Here is a 22,231-nt window from a genome sequence, read left to right as displayed (position 1 = left end):
CAAGTTTTCTGTTTAGTCAAAATGGATGTTTTCTTTGGGGACATAATTGGAAGCTGGAAAAAGGTAATACATTGCACTATATTGCAGAATATCTCAATTAAAAATAACAACGCACAAAAGCATTATTGCAATATTATATCAAGGGGAATCTAGCAATTTTTATCCCCATCCAAATCAATATTGCAATCATATTTAATAATATGTCACATAATAAATTCAGAGACAGAATAATTCATGGTGTTTTGTGAACGTGGCCAGAATAAGAATATTGTGCATATTTATGCACATGACTACTTTCATGTATGTGCAAAAACTGAAATATTCTTTGAATTCGGTAGTCTGATCTTACTTATTCTTCCAGAAAACCTGGCATTCACTTATCATGCTAATCTTTTGTGACTGATTGCAATAGTGCTTTCCCTTTCATTTAGAAGAAGCAAACTATATTGATGCATATGCCAGCCAATCAGATGCATAATCTATTGGCACTCAACGCAGCACTTAAATACATCAGCATAAATTGTGTACAGTCTATATGTGGCAGTTCTTTACAGTGCACGTAGAGGTGCTCAGGGGGGAGGGGAGGCAACCTGATATATGATTGATGGGGAAATAAGAACAGGATCAGGAGGGCTGGCTGAGCGGCAAGATGAATGCATGAGTTTCCCAGCCTGGAGAGAAACGATATTCATGAGAATAAATTGACATCATATCTTCTGTTCTAGTTCACCTTCCATTTCATCCCTTCTTTTATGCCTCCACCCTGTGACTCACACGGGGGGGTCACAGTATGGTAACCGCAACAACAACATCCGGCACATCTCAGTAAAGGAAAAGCAGGGCAAAAAAGAAAGATATATGAAAAGATGACACCGAGGTTGTGATTGATAGGCATGGCAAATGAACAAGGCTTCCATTAGCCGGTGCCTGCTCAAGATGTGGAGGTTTTATCAAGGCAGGCTGAGAGCTTCTTCGGGCTATGAGTGTTTCTAGTCTGTTTTAGTCATACTCCGATGACAGGTTGGAGGAGATTATTCGCAGAAGCCTACACTGCGCTATAAGCAAAAACTAGGGGGGGAAGAGAGCTCGGATTACAGAGCAGACGGAATCTGTCAATTAAGGACAACAAAACCTTTGCTCCTCTGTGTTGTGCCTTACAGTCAAGACAGCAAAATGGAGAAGAAAGATTTGCAGAAATCTCGGACGGGGGAAAAAAAATCAAATGTACCTTGATTGAGACAACTTGTGAAACACATTTACCTCGCACGTACAAACTTGTTTATGTTATGCAAGGAAAAACAAGTGGAGAGCTGGGCTGTGCTAACACATTTACGTTGCAGTATTTCCAGAAAAACGCACTGCATTTAGTAATGCCTAAGATGAAAATCACACGCACACCTTTTTAATGAATGATTTGGAACTCAAGCAAAGCAGTCATCAAAATCAAAGATGACTTTTAGATGTGCACCAACATTATCCAAAATATATGTAGACCCACATGAATGAAAATTAAGGAACACATTGGCATTGTTTACATCTGGAGTTAGCATTTAATCAGATTGCTTTTACCCTTTCTTTTAGTCTTAGTGCAGATTCAATCTTTTAACCAAACCACTGTCTAAAATTATCCTGTTAGTGATTGCTTTATATTGACATGGTTCACGTCATTCATTTAAACCTGTCAATGGTGTTTGTTGTGCAGCATTTGACAGAATGGATACACTGGGGAAAATCTTTCACCAAATCTCTCAACAGAATAGGGTCCATCAGACAAAACCTTTAACACAACTGCTATTCATATACAGTTGAAGACTAAAATTCATATTTTCTCCAGAGAAATTTTAATTATTCTTCAAATATTTTCCAAGTGACATTTAACAGAGAAAGAACATTTTTCACAGTATTTCATATTACATTTTCTGGTCAATTCTGGACTATTTTTCTTCTAGACAAAGTCTTATTTCTTTTAGTTTATTTGGAATAAAATTGTAAATAAATAAAAATTTAAAAAATTAAACAAAAAACAAACAAAAAAAAAAAACTGCTAAGGTCAATATTATTAGCACCCTTAAAATATTTGTTGATTGGCTACAGGACAAACCCCTGTTATCCAATGACTTATTTACTTGATCAACCTAGTTAAGCCTTTAAATTCCACTTTAAGCTGAATAATAGTATTAGTGATTATTTAATACTATTAATTGTACTTTATTTTGTATTTTACTATACACTCTCAGAAATAAAGGTACGTGAGATGTCTTTGGGGTGGTACCGTTTCAAAAGGAACTAATTTGTACCTAAAAGGTCCTTATAATATATAGACCTATAATAATACCTTGAAGGTACATTTTAGTAGCTAAAAAGTACAAAGGTGTTCCTCTTAAAATTTTTAGGTACTGATATTTACTTTTGAGGTACCAATATGAAACCTTTAAGTGCAAATGTGAACCTTTTCAAAAGGTACCACCCCAGTGACAGCTCGTGTACCTTTATTTCTGAGAGTGTAGAAAATAAATATTATGTAGTAAAATATTACAACAATGACCTGAAGACAAAAGAAAATAGTTATTAAAACTTTTATGTTGAGAAATGTGTTAAAATCTTCTCTCTGTTTTTATTAAATAAAAAATAATAACAAAATTAATAACTCTATAATTAATAAACCATTTTTGTCTTTGTATATCTGTGTTTGTATTAATCTCTGTCCGAAAATTACTCTACTTAAATTATTTTAACCCAGGACCACTATTTACATTTCTGAAGAGCCCCGAATATGTCCCAGGAGCTATGTTTTTTTGTGTTTTTTTTGCGAATCCACCAAAAGTTGCTTTTTATGCTTTTTGAGATCTCAAATTTCTTTCGCGTGTGCCACTGACTGACTGACTGACTAATCGACTGACCCACACTTCTCCTTCCCTAAACCCAATCAATAGTGTTTTCAAAAGCACCGATTGACCCACCCACCACTTTCCTAAACCCAACCGACAGTTTTAAAAAGCAATTCAGATAAAAAAGCACTCGTCAGATTTTTACCATCTTTTTAGATTTTCCCACATTCTCATCCTGTTATTTACTTGTTTATTTTATTTTTTGGCTTGTATTTTTCTCTTACCCACTTTCTGGAACCGTTCTTTGCCGGAGTCGACCTCGTTGTGGTCAACTCTTCTCTGCGTATCAAGTTTGCCAATGTACATGGCGAGCTACTGGGCAAGTAGTAATATCGAAAAAGCCGTCCATACATAAACAAAAAAACGATTTCATACCGCCCTGTAGCGCTCGTTTTAAAGACGAAATGCAGCCATTTGTACTTCTGGCTATATAATTATTTTATTTTTTTTTTTGTTACTCCAGTCTTTAGCGTCACATGTTGATTGTTAAGATCTAATATATACAATTGAAGTCAGAATTATTAACGCCCCTGAATTATAACCTCTTAGCACCCCCCTGAATTAGCACCTCTGCTTCATAATGCAGCATTAAAAAGCTTACTGTGATCAAACGCATCACCCTTGCAATGTGGTGGCTTGGAATTACAAGTGGAATCATATATGTGTGTTTAATCAAAGGTTGGATGTCCAGATATCGGAAATGTGTATGATTTAAAAGCACATTTGAAATGAACTCGGAACAAAATCAGATTTACAATCGCAGCCTCACATGTCAGGCCCAATAACTGGCCACAGATGTTATATGAAATTGGAAACACTTCAGGAGCTTCAAAGTCATCTAATTGGTTGAATTTCCAAGACATGTGTCACATTCTTCACCAATCTGTCAGGAAACAAAGCTTTCAAGACTCATAAGAAAGACGAAGACAATTAGCATGTATCATGGATTGTGTAGTTTACAACAACTCTTTCAAATACGTCCAACAGTTGATGGTCTCTTATTTTATAGGGAGTGGATACAGAGATTTTCACACCCCTAAACACAAGTGTTAACAAAGCAAACTATGATTAGTGTTTTACATTCAGCCAATCTGCAAAAGAGTTCAGATCTTCTGCCGTGAATATGAAAGTCTGGTTATGCACGACTAACATACAATTGGTTTGTAGATAAAATTAACTACATTTGTACCTCGCAGTACATCAGAGGTTGCACTAGTCAGAATATTTTCCATCATTCACCAAATTTGTGAAACTAAATCAAAACGCTCACAGATTAAACAGAAAAAAAAGCCATTTGGTCTATTGCGTTTGGCTGCTTTTGAAACATTCCCACAGTAAAGGATGCTAATAGGGATTAGGAGTGAAGAAAAGGGTGGAAAATAAAGTTTTAAAGCACCCACGCGAAAACAGACGGGCAGAGAGACGAGAGGGTGAGGATTTGGGGAGAGAAATGAGAGATTTCAAGTGTAGTGCAGTGGAACAATTCATAGGATATTGTTCATTAAATTGGCCGACCAGATTGCAAGACCACAGTGTGAAACCGAATAATAATAAAAAAATAACACAAGAAGCTACGACACAGCAAAATAAGCCAAATAAATTCTTGTCAAATCAATGTTACATTAAAAATATCGAGCGCCTATTTAAACTAGTCATAGATGACTGTTTTGAAATGTGGCCTCAGTGATACAATGACAATATGTCTTCCTGGGTTTTTCCTGTGAGGTCAAATGCTATCAAATTGTGATCTGATCTCCAAAAATGCAGTTTAATGCCAGTTGCAAAAGGGGCCAAAAGTCCAATCAAACATGATGACATTGAGTAATGGAGAAAGTGCCACGTAAATGTCAAGTCGCTCTAATTCATACCACATGTGCAACGCATCACCCCATTTTTCTCAATGCAGCATTAAAAAGACATCCATTCGCTAAACTGATCACCTTTGCCCAATGCCTACAGATTTCATTTTCCCAAAAGAGCTTGTTAAGTCAACTGGTGTTGGCAGACAATGGTCAGGAAGGTTTTAAAAATGAATTGTTACAGATTTGATCACTGAAAAATTATATATATATATATATATATATATATATATATATATATATATATATATATATATATATATATATATATATATAATTTTTCAGTGATCAAATCTGTAACAATTCATTTTTTGTATATAATATATATATACTATTATTATTATTATTCTGTTGAGGCGACATGGTGGCACAGTAGGTAGTGCTGTCGCCTCACAGCAAAAAGGTTGCTGGTTCGAGCCTCGGCTGGGTCAGTTGGCAAAGGCTCAGTTTCTGTGTGGAGTTTGCATGTTCTCCCTGTGTTCGCGTGGGTTTCCTCCAGGTGCTCCGTTTTCCCCCACAGTCCAAAGACATGCGGTACAGGTGAATTGTGTAGGCTAAATTGTCCGTAGTGTATGAGTGTGAATGAGAGTGTATGTATGTTTCCCAGAGATGGGTTGGGGGAGAGGGTGGTGGGAGGGGGGTTGCTGCTGAGTGTGACGTGACTGGTATGAGAATTAGCACCTCCAGCACCGGAGCCATGGTGCTCCACCGGAAAAAGGGGGTTTGCCATCTCCAGGTTGGAGGAAAGTCCTTACCTAAGGTGAAGGAATTCAAGTATCTTTTGTTTTGCTTACGTGTGAGAGAAGGACAGAACGTGAGATTGACAAGTGGATTGGTGCAGCGGTAGCAGTAATGCGTTGAGGTAAAGTAGGAGCTGAGCTGAAAGGCAAAGCTTTCAATTTACCGGTCAATCTAAGTTCCTACTCTCACCTATGGTCAAGCTTTTGTTCATGACCGAAAGGATAAGATCTCGCATGCAATCGGCTCAAATGAGTTTCCTTCGCAGGGTGGCAGGACTCACCCTTATAGATAAGGTGAGGAGCTCTGAATAGAGCCGCTGCTCCTCCACATCGAGAGAAGTCAGCTGAGGTGGCTCGGGCATCTGTTTCGGATGCCTTCTGGACGCCTACCTAGGAAGGTGTTCAAGGCATGTTCCACTGGGAGGAGGCCTCAGGGAAGACCCAGGACACACTGGAGAAACTATGTCTCTCGGCTGGCCTGGGAATGCCTTGGGATCCCCCTGCAGGTGCTGGAGGAAGTGTCTGGGGAGAGGAAAGTCTGGGGTTCTCTCTTATGACTGCTGGCCCAGCGACCTAGCTCGTCTTAAAAATGAATTAATAAATAAATATACTATTATAATACAAGGTGACGCAGTAGGTAGTGCTGTCGCCTTACAGCAAGAAAGTCTCTGGTTTGAGCCTCAGCTGGGTCAGTTGGCGTTTCTGTGTGGAGTTTGCATGTTCTCCCTGCATTTGCGTGGGTTTCCTCCGGGTGCTCCGGTTTCCCCCACAGTCCAAAGACATGCGATACAGGTGAATTGGGTAGGCTAAATTGTCCGTAGTGTATGTATGTGTGCGAATGAGTATGTGTTTCCCAGTGATGGGTTGCGGCCGGAAGGGCATCTGCTGCGTAAAACATATGCTGGATAAGTTGGCGGTTAATAAAGCTGTGGCGGCACCAGATTAATAAGGGAACTGAGCCGAAAAGAAAATGAATGAAAATGAATGAATGAATATTATCATACACTGATGCTGAAACTCATGTATGTTTATCAATTTACGCAATCATCGCTTGCAGCTGCATGCACTAAAACTCAGCATTCTGTGAGATTATTTCCATTATAGTCAATTACTAATATGTACTAAACTCATCCTTCAGAGTTAATATCTTCTGCACTAATGAATTCCCATTGAGATGTTGGGGGAAAACAAAGACTGACTGAGAGTGTTGCTTTGACATGCATTTTTTATATCTACAGAAGAGAATCTCTCTTCCACTATTGCAAGCAAGGCCATTAGCTATATTGGGGTCATTTGGCAATTGGTAAGGCTTAAATAATGCAGTTTTAAACATGTGCTTCGATCTCAGAGTATATCTGACAGTAACATCATTAGCAGAGTGCATATCAATGCCAGCGTTTCATGAAAGTGCACTTTTTCTTAATGAAATTTTAATCTCTTAAGCATAATGTCAGTTAACGTTCTAATTCTGCTGTTAGGATTTACATTTAAACATGTGCTTTGTATAAAGCATGAAACAATGAGGGAAAGAGTGATGAATTGAGATTCGTACACAAGCTCTCTATGCGTAAAACTGGGCCAGTGTGTATCCTTTCTATTTTGATGGAACATTTTAGGGATAGTTCAGCCAAAAATTAACAACTGTATTATTAATTAATCACCATGATGTTCCAGACTTCTCAAAACCTTTTGCTGAACACTTTACAAAATAATTTATTAGCAATGTACAGTGTTACAGATATGTCCTTAGACCAGGGGTTCCCAAACATTTCAGCCCACGACCCCCAAAATACCAATGCCAGAGACTCGTGATCCCCAATATCCTCTGAGGTGGTTATAAATATAGAAATATGCAACAGCGCACACACAACAATAGGCCTAAGTGTTTTTTTTGTTAAATTTAAAAAAAAAATGTATGTGAGTGCTGTAAATGTGCCAGAAAGTTTAACCTGGCGCCATAAAATCAATCTGCTACATCTGACACTGTTGCTGTGTCTTTAATATAATGTAATTATCCCAAGGGTCATAATCCAATAAAAAAAAACCCATTTTGGGAACCACTTGCCTTAGACAAATAAAACTGTGTCTGCAATATTTACCTGTTAAAGCAAACTTTTGCCTGTATGTTTCAAGTATTTCTTTAAACTCAAACTGGATGCAATTTGACTGTTCATTTACATACGTAACAACATCATTTTAGAGGCCTTACAACGCACACATTTAAAAATGTGTTTCAACATTTTTTTAATATGATACCTTTCTGTTCTCTGCTTAATATAAGAAAAACTTGGTTTTGTAAAAACATTGAAGCCATTTGCATGCAGATTGTGTGTTCAGTCCATAGGCATGTGTGAATAGTTGACATTCAAAATAATTTGGCAGACTACATGTCTGTATACTGCCAACTACTGTCCTGAGGTCAATAATACAGAACTTTCAGTCATTTTTTGCAAATTTGTGTGAACAGGGGACATACAGCGATCAAGTTGTTGTCTAAATGTAAAAGGTTTTAAACTAAAAATCCCAAGTCTGATATGACTTAATGGTCAGAAGCAATAACCTAAAAAAACATCCTGTAAATACTTGTAAAATTGGAATACACCGAGAAAAACACTTTCCAAACAAAAAAAGCAAAGATATCAAGAGGTCCACAGATTTTTTAACCCATCACAGAGTCTTTTTATAACCAACCCAGACTCATTCTGATTACAAACCCTTGTATACATTTCCGGACAGTGTAAAATACATCCCAGGAGCTATGTTTTTTTTTTTTTTTTTTTTTTTTTTTGCAGTTTTTGTTTTCGCAAATCCACCAGGGGCCACTGTGTAGGCTTATTCAGACATCCAATTTCTCTCATGAGTGCCATCCACGCGTGCTCTTCTCGTGTAAATCCACCAGAAGCCGCTGTCGACTGACTAACTGACATACCGGTACGCCCAATTCTTCCCTAAACCAAACCAATACTATTTTAAAAAGCACCGATTGACCTGTCCACCCTTTCCCTAAACCCAATCGCATTGTTTTGAAAAGCAATCCAGATTGAAAAGTCCTCAACTGATTTTTACCACATTTTCAAGTTTTACCACACTCTCACCCTGTTATTGATTTTTTTGGGGTTTTGTTTTTGTTTTATTAACATTGATTTCAGTCATTTTATATAGTATTATTCAAATGTTTATATGATTTATTTACAATACAATTTGTAAAGTAATATTTTCTATATTTTCATGGATACTGTATGTTATTTGAGAGACTTGCTTTGTTTAGCAAACAAATGGATCTAATTGTATTTGCATTGTAAATCTTAAATTAAAGTTCAAAAGTCATTATTTTAATGAATTGTTTTGAGTTTTTAGTTACTATACTGCCAAAATAATTTAAATTAAATACACAGATTTTATTTATTTATTTATTTATTTATTTATTTTTATTATTATTATTATTTTTTTTTTTACAAAATTTTGTGCAAAAATAGCAAAAAATATCCACTGATTCTGTCTGGCACTATCATCCACAATTTCTTGAAAAACATCAGCATACGATATGTAATCCAATATCGCTCATCCCTTATTTTCCCAGCAGGTAAACAACATCATAAGACGTTATTATTAGGTTAGATTTAGGTCATGACATCAGGTGGCCAAAATTCAATGTCTATGGAGCGTCCAAGGGCAAAGTTATTTTGACATCCAATAATGACATAAAATTATGTTGATATTTGGTTGATTTTAGGTTGTGTGGGAAAGTGACCAAAATGCAACATCTGATAAATGTCATTGTGGTAACGTCCACACAACGTCAAGGTGTAACATGGTTAGATGTTGATATTTGATTGATTTAAGGTTGGACGTTTGACATTGACGTCGGCCTGAAATTGGGTTACCAAACAAAATCCAACATCCCCATGACATTAAGGTACAGCGTCAATATGTTGACATCCTGTGCCTGCAGGCTTTGTACATAAAAAGTAAGTCTATAGATTTAAAAACAACTCTCATGTTTCACAGAAGAAAATGAGTAAATGATTAGGTGTTTTAATTGGAGTGAACTATTCCTTTAAGAACTGCTAATAAATAAGCAAACAACAGAAAAAGAAAAAAAATCCACCCTTTAGTCAAAACACAGAATTCTGACATTCTAGTTCCACCAAAAGATCCTAACGAAATGGAATAATAACCCTTACCCTCTTTTACTTTCACCTTGCTATAGAGGACCTTTAATGGGAGCTCATCTCCGCCATTAAAGAGCATTTCACTATGCTAAATACCCTTTGTAGACGCCAAAAGCACTCAATCACCTTGATGTTGGCAGACGTACAGTACAATAAATGACCCAGCCGGTTCCACAGGGAGGAAAGTAGTTAATTCTATGACTCTAGTGGTTGGCTGGGGGATGCTGACTGTCTGGGATGAGGAGACAACAAAACAAATCTGTGGAAATAATCTAAGAAACACTTTTCGATCGATACAAGGTCTAAAATATGAGGGCGGAAATCACACGCCGGACTATAAATAGAGCGAAATGATAGGTTTCTTCAAGCCGAGGAGAAAATCAAACACTGCACTTTGATTAGTACTCCACACCTTGTCTCTGAGGTTGAGGTCCTCCATTAAATATTAATGTGTCCCTGAATCCACCTTTGCTTCATCAATACTTATTGACCAATATTATAACAGCAATTTAGTCCCAGGCAACGACGTCCAGCATTTGCAATCTCTACAGATGTGGAGACGTGGAGGAATTGCTTGCCATTTCTCATTAGGAGCACAGTAGGGTAGGTTTCCTTTTCATTAGCGATGAGGAAAATAAAAGGTGCCAAGCTACTCTGGTGGGAGGAGAAGATGCAGCTTTCTGGTCTATTCTGGGTTTCCTGCATCACAGTCTGTCGGTCTTCAACAGAACGTGAAAGATACTAGAATTTTCATCTCAGCTGGGCCTTTGATACGCTTCGTTTGAAAGCAGAGGACTCAACGTTTCCATCTGCCACTTTTAAGTCTACGACTGTTTTATTTGCTGTTTTTTTATTATTATTTTTTATTGGTTTGTTTATCTTGTTAGCCCACTTCTCTTATTGACTCAGCGACCACTGAATCAGAAAAACACTAAGCATTTCAAACAGACCGCTTAAAGAAATTCCATCTCATTTTAAGCTTCACAGAAATCTTCAGACTTCAAAATAATGATCGGCATCATCTCCTTTTTCCTCAGTAACGTATAGGCAAAACTGTTGTTTTCTTGCAGCATTTGTGAAAGAGCAACTTGCAGCACAACCGGAGTTAGCCATGGGAGAGTAATGCTTGTTACTTACGATTCAGAGGCACACTGGCGTTGGCTGTTCCCAACCTGTTGACAGCCACACAGGTGTAGTTGCCATAGCGGTCCTGTGTCATGTTCTTCACTGTGAGAACCGATCTGGAGCTGAGGTTATTGATGACGATTCCTTGGCCCATGTTGATCCTGAAAATCAAACAGTAAACTGACATGACTTGTCAGGCAAGGACACTGGTGTGCTGCTGTGTGACATCCTAAGAAGACATCCATCAATATATATATATATATATATATATATATATATATATATATATATATATATATATATATATATATATATATATATATATATATGTGTGTGTGTGTGTGTGTGTGTGTATATAAACCCCAGCTAAAGTTGCATTATCAAGATAGTCCAAGTCGATATGCAATTTCAGTTTGTTACTGTACATGATAGATATCAAGGTTTTGTGATATATATAGTACTATATCTACATTTATAACATGATAAATACTTAAATTAACCATGTTATCAACACTGCGTCTAGTTTATTTGCATAAAAAAACACTCACAAAGCATAGGTTTGCTACCTGAAAACTGATTTCAATCGTCTCTGGGTTTACTTTCAGTACAGAAACACCTCGCGATTGTCATAGGAATATTTTAATACATTTAGAGATTGCAAACAGATTAATATAATATTTTAACATCTCTCCACATCACAGGTCCCAAACTCGATTCCTGGAGGGCCGCTGCTCTGCACAGTTTTGCTCCAACCCTAATTAAACACAGCTGATCCAACTAATCAAGGTTACTAGAGACTATTCAGCAGGTGTGAGGTGGAGATGGTTGGAGCTAAACTATGCAGAGCTGCGGCCCTCCAGGAATAGAATTTGAGACCACTGTTCCACATGCTCGAACATCAGATCAGTCCTTTGAACAACAGGAAAACTGCAACTTTATCCCATTTCTGCTTTCTGTTTAGCCTTTTCCGCATTATTTTTTATTTTAAAGCTCAACAAATGTAAAGGTAATTGATTATTTTAAGTTTATTTTATAGCAGATGCACCATGAAATAATTAGGTCAGCAGTTCCAAAGGAACAGATAGCAATTTATTAACATTTAATGTAATATACATAGAGGTAGAACTATCCCAAATTATGACATAGCGTTCCATAGCTGAATATGTAGTAAATGCGAGCTTCTGTGTATCCGGCCAATGTAATGCTAACACATAAAAAAACATTATAGTAAATGTATTTTGAAAATAATACAGTGTAATAAACCATGGTAGAGTCTAGCTATTATGGGCCTATTTTATGCATTTAATTCAACTCTTTGTTATTAAATGCTACAGCTTACTGTAGCTATCATGAGCTATCATGTCATTATTATCTTTGATAACCCTAAAAGAGGTTGATGATGTTTTACAGTTTCATGTCACATATTGATCAGTATTTAATTCATATATGTATTAACATTTGTTGATTGATATTTGATTTTACAAATAAAGGGTCTGTACCACGCACAATAGTTTAATTGTTTTTTATTCTTTTTGCACCATCATATTATAAAAATAAGACCTGTTTTAAAAAACTTAAAGACCTGTCCCTTAAATAAGTCATATAAAACTGCAATTGGGGGAATCTCAGCTGGTACAGTACATGGCTATATGATAATAGATAGATTATATGGCTTGCTTCACATGCATACAAGTATTTGCATCTGAAAAGTGTGAACCAAATGGCCTACAGGTATTTAAGAGTTGTGACCCAATCAAATAAGTTGGGTAATCTCCTGGGAGTCATATCCTTTGTTATAAACAAGTGTCTCACAGACAGTACTTTGGGTTTAGTTACTTGAAAACCGATGGGTTAACATTAATGCTGAGGAACTGCACTAATCATTGTCTTTAATAAAGTCTTCTTCCCGTAAGAACTTTGATCAGCTTACTTGCTTTTAATAGATTGCCGAGCCACCCAAAAATGATTAAGCCAAATACAGCAAAATCTAACATTATGATTTAGATGCGTTGCAGTTGTAAATATAAGGTTGAGAAAGTTCTCAAAAAGAAGATTTTCTGAGTCTGAAATGAAGTGAACCTTTGACATGGCCTAACTCAGTCAATATTAAAGAAATCAAGGTTATATTTTCACAAAATATTCTGTACCTTTTTAAAAAGATTATATAAAAACAGTAAATCACACAAAAAATAAATTTTATCTTTTTTTAACAGAAAGTGTAACATTTTTTAGATACACTTTTTCATTTATACACGCGGACAGAGTACATGCTGTTTTTAATAAATAATAATAATAATAATTTGGTTACACTACTGAGCTAAACTGTCAAAAAGGATGATTAGGCCCAATCCCAATTCTATTTTTGTACCTCTTCCTTCTCCCTTAAAAACGAGGGTGAAGGGGAAGGGCTTTAAAATTTACCCAAAAGAATTGGGACAGCACTTAGACACCTGCACACATCATCATATGTCATCGCGATCTCTTGCTTCATATGAGATCAGACGACTGCGACTGCTGTAGTTATTTCAGTTGTGCTATTTTTTTAGATTTATCTTCAGGAAATAACTGAAGACATATATTATCATAACGATCTAATGTGGCAATAACTATACTGCGCATTTACACAGTGGCCATATTCATTTATTTAAACACACAATAAACAACATTAACAGTATACTAGACACTGTAAAAAGCTCATTCCCAGCCACTAGACATTACTGACAGGGTATTCAAGTGTCATTATGTTGTGGAACTGCTATACAGTTATGATTATGGATTATAAATCGCAACATTTTGCGGTTTTTATTTTAGCGGTTTTAACGTTTTTTTCAAAAGCATTACGTAAAACACGAACGCGGTTATGAATATATTAAAACATGTGCTTGATTGTTGTAAACATTCGTAATAATGACAAAAATACTAATTTGAGGATCTTCTTGCTTCCAGGTCCTTGCGATCTTGCTATTGTGGCTGGTGTATTCTGGGAAATGTTCTTACCCCTTGATTTCGAGTGTGGTCCTGAAAAATCTTTGTTCGAAGGGCTATTTACCTCTTCCCCTTAGCCCTACGCCTTCAAGCTAAAGAGAATTTGGAAACCCCTACCTCTTCACGGGAACACGCAAAATGAGGTAAGGGGAAGAGCTTAGAGGTAGAATCAGGATTGGTCTTAAAATGTATAAAAGATTTAAGATGTTTTTCATCAAAACTTGATATATTACTAATATTTACTTACTATTTCATTTTCTTCTTTATTTAGTTATTAAAATGCTCTGGTCTTTAACCACTAACCACTTTGTAGTCTATTCTATTCTATTCTATTCTATTCTATTCTATTCTATTCTATTCTATTCTATTCTATTCTATTCTATTCTATTCTAACACTAAATTTTCTATTCTTTCTTACAAAATAAAAAAAGAAAAGGGATAAAACTTCATCTGATATATTTATTAAATCTTAATTTAATATATACAGTTAAAATCAGAATTAATAAACCCCCTTTAAATTGTTTTCTTTTTTTAAATATTTCTCTAAAGATGTTAAACAGAGCAAGGACATTTTTATAGTATGTCTGATAATATTTTTTTTCTGGAGAAAGTCTTATTTGCGTTATTTTGGCTAAAATAAAAGTAGTTTTTCATTTTTTACAAAACATTTTAAGGTCAAAATTATTAGCCCCTTTTAGCTATATTTATTTTTTCTACAGAGCAAACCAGCATTATAGAATAACTAGACTAATTACCCTAACCTGCCTTGTACCTAGTTAAGCCTTTAAATGTCACTTTAAGCTGTAAAAACATGTCTTAAAAAATCTAGTAAAATATTATTTACTGTCATCATGGCAAAGACAAAATAAACCGGTTATTAGAAATGAGTTATTAAAACTATTATGATTAGAAATGTGTCTTCTCTCTTTTAAACAGAAATTAGGGCAAAATAAACAGGGGGCTAATAATTCTGACTGTAATTGTATATTAACAATCAGCATGTGAAACTAAAGACTGGAGTAACAAAAAAGTATATTAACAAAGAAAACCATTATAATTTAGATATTTTAGCTGAAGTTCCAAATTGTAAAGTTTACTGTATTATTTATTTTAAAAAATGCAGCCTTACTGAACATAAGAGACTCTTTAATCTTACCAATCCTAAACACTAGTGTTTATTAAATATAAATAGAAGAAATTAACTTAAAACTTAGTTTTTTGTTTCACTGACTACAGATATAAACAAGTTGGTCTTAGCTGGACTAGATATTTTTGTTTATACTTTTTGTTTCTGACACATATTAATGCTTCGCACACCAAATGCTGGCAGGTAAGATATATGGTAGTCTTTGTGTTGTGATGGAAAATGCAAAAAAAGTTACAACTGTCCCAGGTCCCGAGGGAATTTCCAATGGGAAAATCGGAAGCAGAAAAATTTGCACATGGCTTGTAGTTTTGTCAAGGTCTAGAGTTCAGCAGCAGTTGCTCTTGAGAGTCCTGACTTGGGGTCATCCGCGTTACTCTCACAGGTAAAGCCATGCCTGACCTTTTGTCCCCCAACTCTCTAGCAGCTTGTCTCCTGCTGACACTTACTTAAACGAGAACAAAACTTTCCTAAAACAAAAGACCACTGCTACCTTTATCTGAGGGTTATGGGCATTTATACACACACAAGAAATAGAGGAAAAAATAGAAAAGGGTGCTTTATCATTCTGCTCAGCCTCTGTTATTATGTCTGAGTGTTTATATGCTGCAGATGAAAAATAAACTTCTGTTTTGGAGAGTCACAATTTTTAAAAGCATTTTCTATAGCAAACGTATTTGATTTGAAGACCTAAGAATCCCATTTGCACCAATTTATTGCATCGAAATGAATTAAGAGACCACTTGGAGTTCTCCTTTTCTCTGGATTTATAATGTATATATGCTATATGTTTGAGTAAAACCTTTGTTCAAATAAAAATGTTGTCATTTAGAGACAACAAAATGATAACTAGTCAAAATAACAAGAAATAAGTTTCATGTTCGGAGGTTTTTAGACTGTATTTATTTTTTAGACAACACAATGCAAATGTTTCAGAAGAGTTAAGAAAGTGATATTTGGTGAATCAAAACATGTATTAAATAATTATTTTGTCAGCCAAATATTTGTAAAGGTCCCATAAAATTAAAATAAAGTTTTTTAGTTAGTATCAGCATTGTTAGTTTTTAGGATATCTATAAGCTAGTGTGCTCCAAAAAGAGTTACAAAATTCACATTTGGAAGATATAAACATGTAAAGCTGTTTATTCACGTCGCCTCATACTTCAGTTTCCCATCAAATCATAACCAATCAAATGCTCATTTACTTTTCATTTGATTCACTTGGGCGCAACCCCTCTCACTGGCAGAGTGGTGATACAACAAAACACTATTGGCTGCTTTTAAAAAGGGGGAGGGGCTACGCTATGTCCAACCCTCTTTTTGTATTTTGGTTGAGATTACGTCAAACATTGAATAAAAATGTATTTTTTAAAGCACTTCATGAGACCTTTTAATAGTTTAAAACATAATGATATTTAATATGATCACTTTTAAATATTTTAATAGGTCGGAACAAGTATGTTGTTTTATTTTAACATTAAAAATGTAAAAAATACATTTAAAACTTGGAAAACATTATTTCAACCATACTTTGACATTGTATTTTACAACATTTATATGAATCATTAAAGAAGCCATTTAATTTTATATAACATGCTTATTATTCACTCACCGGCCACTTTATGAGGTACACCTTACTAGTACCAGGTTGGACCTCCTTTTGCCTTTAGAACTGCCTACATAATTCATCCATAGATTCAACAAGGTACTGGAAATATTCCTCAGAGATTTTGGTCCATATTAACATGACGGCATCACACAGTTGCTGCAGATTTGTCGGCACATCCATGATGTGCAGCCCATTCAACCACATCCCAAAGGTACTCTTTTGGATTGAGATCTGGTGACTGTAGAGGCCATTTGAGTAAAGTGAATTCATTATCATGTTTAAGAAATCAGACTGAGATGATTCACACTTTATGACATGGTGCGATATCCTGTTGGAAGTAGCCATCAGCAGATGGGTACAATGTGGTCATAAAGGAATGGACATGGTCAGCAACAATACTCAGGTAGGCTGTGGTGTTGACACAATGCTCAATTGGTACTAATAAACTTAAAGTATGCCAAGACCATTCTTTGCAAAGCATAGAGATGGTTGTGCATGAAAATACCAGTAGATCTGCAATTTCTGAAATACTCAGACCAGCCCGTCTGGAACCAACAACCATGCCACATTCATAGTCACTTAAATCCCATTTCATCCCCATTCTGATGCTCGCTTTGAACTGCAGCAAATCGTCTTGATCATGTCTACATGCCTAAATGTATTAAGTTGCTGCCATGTGATTGGCTGATCAGAAATTTGCATTTACAAGCAGTGTACCTAATAAAGTGGGCAGTGAGAGTATTCACTATATAACAATATGTAATATATTTAATAATAATGATACATATACATTTTGTAAATTTACTTTTAAGCAGACACAAAACAAATGATCTTTGAACAAATTAAATTTAAAAATTTGATTATTTTTCATAATTCTTTCATGATTTCTCTGCATGGTTCTTGTTGAATTGTTCAGCATTTCTCTTTCATGTTTTGTTTCATGAACCTCACTGTTTTTGCTTCAGCTTCAAGCCTGTGCTTTCAGACAAATACAGTAAAACAGACAATTTAGCAACAATGCTCAATGTAAAGCCTTAGATTAAGCAGAGTACAGACCCAATGCCAATAAGCCTCCTTTGCAATTTGAATAAATTGACTGAAGCCTATAATTACAATTAGCACAGTGTGAACTGCTGATTCAGATCGTACTCAGCAAGAGTGGGTAAATGACGGGTAATGGGGTAATTTGGTATTTAAATTCAAGAACCACCACTTGAGTCAACACTGATTGGCGCAAAGACTTAGAATGCCTTTTTACTAGTGATGAGGTTATACAAATATGTATTTAAAATGCAGATTTAAGATAGTAGCATGGATTACCTTTATATACTGTATAGGTTCTCAATAGGTATCTCTTTTTACTTTTTAAAAAAAATATGTATGTTCAGGAGCAGATTTGTATGAAGAGAAGAAATATTAGATAACTAGTGTGAGATAACTCAAGAGTTCTTTACTCCTTTATGACATTTGATTAATCTGGTTGTTTTTAAACACAGAAAAACATGCTCTTGATTATTACAATTCAGTCCTCAAAAATTTTTCTTTTTTTTTTTTTCAGCACAGTTTTCTGCATTTCATAGACTCCACACAAAACGTGTGTGATTTCAGCCTTAAGTGTGCTAATCATATTAAGTTTACGAAAAAATGTGCTTTATGAATTATGTAATGTACTTATGAAAATTACTCACAGGCACACAGTGAAAGAGCTGTAAGTGGACGAATCTAAAAATAATACATACACCCAGAGCAAAGACTAAAAATGGCAGCTGACATGAGAAAATATACTGGCCATAAATATTTATTACCGGCCGTTAAACTGTATGTAAACCATTTCATCAAAAAACAGCAAATTTAAATTAACCCATGTGTCTGTGGCTGTTTTTGACTTCAATTATAGTGCCATTTTTTAAAAGCAAAGCCATTACAGCATAGAATCATGATTTCTTGATTGTTGGTGGTTTTCCCTGTTGGGAAGAGGTAAAATGTGTAATTTTTGGTGTTGACTATCAGTTGGCAGCATTAACCCTTTAGATAGGTCTAGGCAAAAAAAAAGTTTCTGGATTTTATATGACTTTCTTTAGAGTAAAGCAGCAGATTATAGTGTGTGGGAATAAACACTAAGCTTTTTTGCACTGCAACTGTTGATCAATAGTAAAAATTAAAAAAGCTAACTCTTCCCAACAGGGAAAACCAACAATCAAAAATGCATGATTATATGGTGCCATGTCGTTGCAAGTCACCGGGGCAAAAACAGCCACAAACATAATGAAAAGGTAGTCAATTAAATTAAAAGCTGCTTTTATTCTAGTGAAATAAAACAAAAAGACTTTCTCCAGAAGAAAAAATAGTATCAGACATAATTTGAAAATTTCCTTGCTCTGTTAAACATCATTTGGGAAATCAAAAAAAAAAAATTCAACAGTATACTTCAACTGTACACATTCATATATGTTATTACATCCTCAAATCAGAAAAAGGTGATACTGTAAAAACATTAAAAACATTTTGCATTGCATTCCTTTGTACAACACTTAAAACATGTTTATGGACTGAAGACACCAATCAATGAAGTGTTTCAGATGTAATTTTGTCCCATTCTTCCGGCAAATAAGTCTTATTGCGGGCAACAATACAGGTCTTTGTTGTGGCATTTTGCGCTTTAAAATGTGCCACACGACTTCTATTGGAGACAGGTCGGGACTGCAGACAGGCCAGTGAAGTACCTGTATCCTCTTTTTCCACAACCAGAACACAGTGTCCATTTCTCCCTAAAATACCTTAAAACTGATTCATCTGACCACAGTACACATTTCCACTGTGTGATGGTCAAACCCAGATGCATCCGAGCTCAGCAAAGTCATGGCGCTTCTGGACACAGTTAACATAGGGCTTCCTTTTGGCAGAGTACAGTTTTAACGAGCATTTGTGGATGTAACAACATGTTGTGGTGCTTGATACAGGTTTGCTAAAGTAGTTCTGAGCCCATGTGGTGATATTGCTTATAGTTGAATAATGATTCTTGATGCAGTGCTGACTGAGGGATTGGAGATAACGGTTGTTCAGCTTAAGCTTGCGCTTTTGTCCTCTATGCACTGAAATATCTCCAGATTCCTTGAATTTATTAATTGTTACAGTTATGCACTGTTGAAGGTGAAATATCTTAATGTCTTCTTATCTTTTTTTGAGGAACACTGTTTTTAAACATTTCAATATTTTTTTAATGTATTTGTTGGCAAACTGGCGATCCTCAGCCCATTATTGCTCCTAAAGAACTAGAGCTTTATTGGATGCTGTTTTTATAGCGAATCATAATTACAATCTCCTGTTGACATCACCTGTTTCAAATCACATCATTATTTAACCAATTACTAGCCCTATATTGCTCCTGTCTCAACTTTTTTTTGGAATATGTTGAAAGTCTTAATGACAGGAAAGGATGTATATTTACAAATGAAATTATGTTGAACAGACAAATATGAAATATTTTGTGTTCATAGGGTCTGCTATAAAATACAAGTCCAAGTAAATTTGTAAATCACTACTTACTTTTTTATTGGTCTTTTCCATCCTGTCTCAGTTTTTTCTGATTTGGGGCTGTACATTAAATTTATATAAATTAATATCATTATGTCCCATAAAAGTCTTGATTAAAAATGATCAAATAAATTTGTAAACTGGTAAACTGTATTTTAGTGTTTAATATTAAACGAAACAAAATGTAGCACATATTATTATTATTATTATTATTATTATTAAACACTATAATCTCAGGCATTGTGACAGGCATTAATAAAAGGTAGTGAAATTTGAAAACACATTTACACATATGCAATAGAAATGTATGCCAGAGCACTGCAAAATAATAATAAAATGCCAAAAAGAAATAAAAGTCAATAAATGTTAACTGTAAGTAGTGTGCCAGTGTTTTTTATTGCGCTGACAGCATTAAATATTTGCAAATTTAATTGCAACTGGCATCCTTCATTGCATTCATGCATATTAAATGGCAACTGAACTTATCTCACTTACATCTACTCAGCCATCTGTGGCCAACCTGTATCTACCTTTATAATGCAAAGAGTAAAGGAAAGGTACATTATATGTTAATACTTATCCACAGCTGACAGAAACCATCTGCAAAGTTAAAAATGGGCCGTTTTTACACATCCAAGCCTTAAAAATATATGGGGGATCCAAAAAAAAAAACACTACAGACTAATGAATTGTTAATAAGTTCGAAGCAGCTCTTAAAATAATATATAACACTGAATGATCAATTAGGATATAATTGCCTAAATGACTCAAATGGCACAATTTGCTTCAGACCTCTTTGGAAAAAGATTATTTTCGCCAGAAGTGTATGACTTTAATTAAAAGTTAAAAATGACTGTTAAGTTGTAAAAAAAAAAAGTGATTTCCACAAGCTTACGCTGTGTGCCAAGAGTCACTATCTTCCCGAAATGAAGACTCTTTAATAAGACACTTTGTAATATTTGATAAGCCGCAGATCCATAGCTATTAGACTAATACCGCTGAAGACTGTAATGCAGCTTTTGGTGATTAAATCTGAAGGAAAACTCTCGAAAACTGCTGTACAGTTTGATCATACAAATGTAGCAAGCGCAAATGAATATTGATCGTAAAATTTGATTTTTGGTTTAACAAAAAAGCAAACCCCACATCAAGCTTCTCAATAGTGCATTCTGCTTCATAAATAAACTTACTTAACATGCATAATGTATGACTAATGGTTGCTGTACTGCTAAGCTAATGAAATGAAAGCTTTTATCATTTATCATGCTTGTTTTTTTGTTTTTTTTTTACCTTTTTTCTCCCTTGTACCACTCGAAAACTGGAGAAGGGACAGCTGCTGCTTCACATCTCAGCAGGGCAACCTGACCGGGTCGGACCCCGTGACTTTTCATCTCATGGATTGCTGGAGGAACTACAGAAAGAAAATAAAAACCAATGTGATTAAGGGCAAGAGTGAACACTCATAATAAGCCAAACTCAAAATAAACCAACCCCAATCGATGCCCGATAGGAAAAGCCTTCTAAAAGGCAAAAGTTTTCATTTACAAGTTGTGTGAAAGGGGCAGGAGTGAATTAGCAATAAGATTCGGAGTGGTCAACACGTGTAAATCTTATGGGTGCAATGCTGAGAAATACTATTCGTCCCAAGGGTTAGCGAAATGAAATGAACTGCTCGGTGATAAATTGTTTAATGGCTGTTCAAAGGCTGGGGAGCTGAGGAAGGTTTCTCTGAATATGTGCATGTAAAATGAGGGTCCTTTCATGTCCACAAATGCGGTGTAAATCTCTCCAGTGAGCTTTAACTACAGGCTGAATTTTTATTTTTTAAACCGCCGAGAAGCAACAACCTTTCTCAATGGGGAGGTAGAAAAGAAAAGAAATGTTTATCATACATAAATCTTCATTGTATTTCATTTCTATCGCAGGGGTAAACAGAGTCAGCTAGTAGAATGGCATGCGTTCAAATATAAAATGACATACAGAAAAAAGGCTATGAACGAAATAACACCGTACTTAATATACACACAAATAAAGCAGGCCTGTGTGGAATACTAAGTTAAATATGGTATGAAAAAATCTGAAAATAACTCCCTTCAAGCAGGTGATCCACTTATGTCTTTCTAGCTAGCGTTAAATTACTTGCTATGTCTGAATTTGAGTGGGGGACATTTATAT

At 35.3% G+C, this 22,231-nt stretch overlaps 1 protein-coding gene across 12 annotated transcripts in view; it reads right to left on the bottom strand.

Moving 5' to 3' along the window:
• Positions 1-22,231, bottom strand: part of negr1 (neuronal growth regulator 1) — a 349,508-nt gene that overhangs the window by 199,725 nt on the left and 127,552 nt on the right. For all 12 annotated transcript variants that reach the window (XR_012407321.1, XR_012407318.1, XR_011015800.2 and 9 more), the window contains 2 exon segments: positions 21,347-21,467; positions 10,797-10,945 (listed from right to left, as the gene is read on the bottom strand). Coding sequence is in view for 3 of the 12 variants with exons in the window: in XM_009302511.4 (XP_009300786.1) it covers positions 10,797-10,945; positions 21,347-21,467 (270 nt within the window). In the remaining 9 variants the exon portion in view is untranslated.

Source organism: Danio rerio, chromosome 6 (assembly GCF_049306965.1).
Source record: "Danio rerio strain Tuebingen ecotype United States chromosome 6, GRCz12tu, whole genome shotgun sequence".
Lineage (NCBI taxonomy): Eukaryota > Metazoa > Chordata > Actinopteri > Cypriniformes > Danionidae > Danio > Danio rerio.
This window is presented reverse-complemented; position numbering and strand designations above follow the sequence as displayed.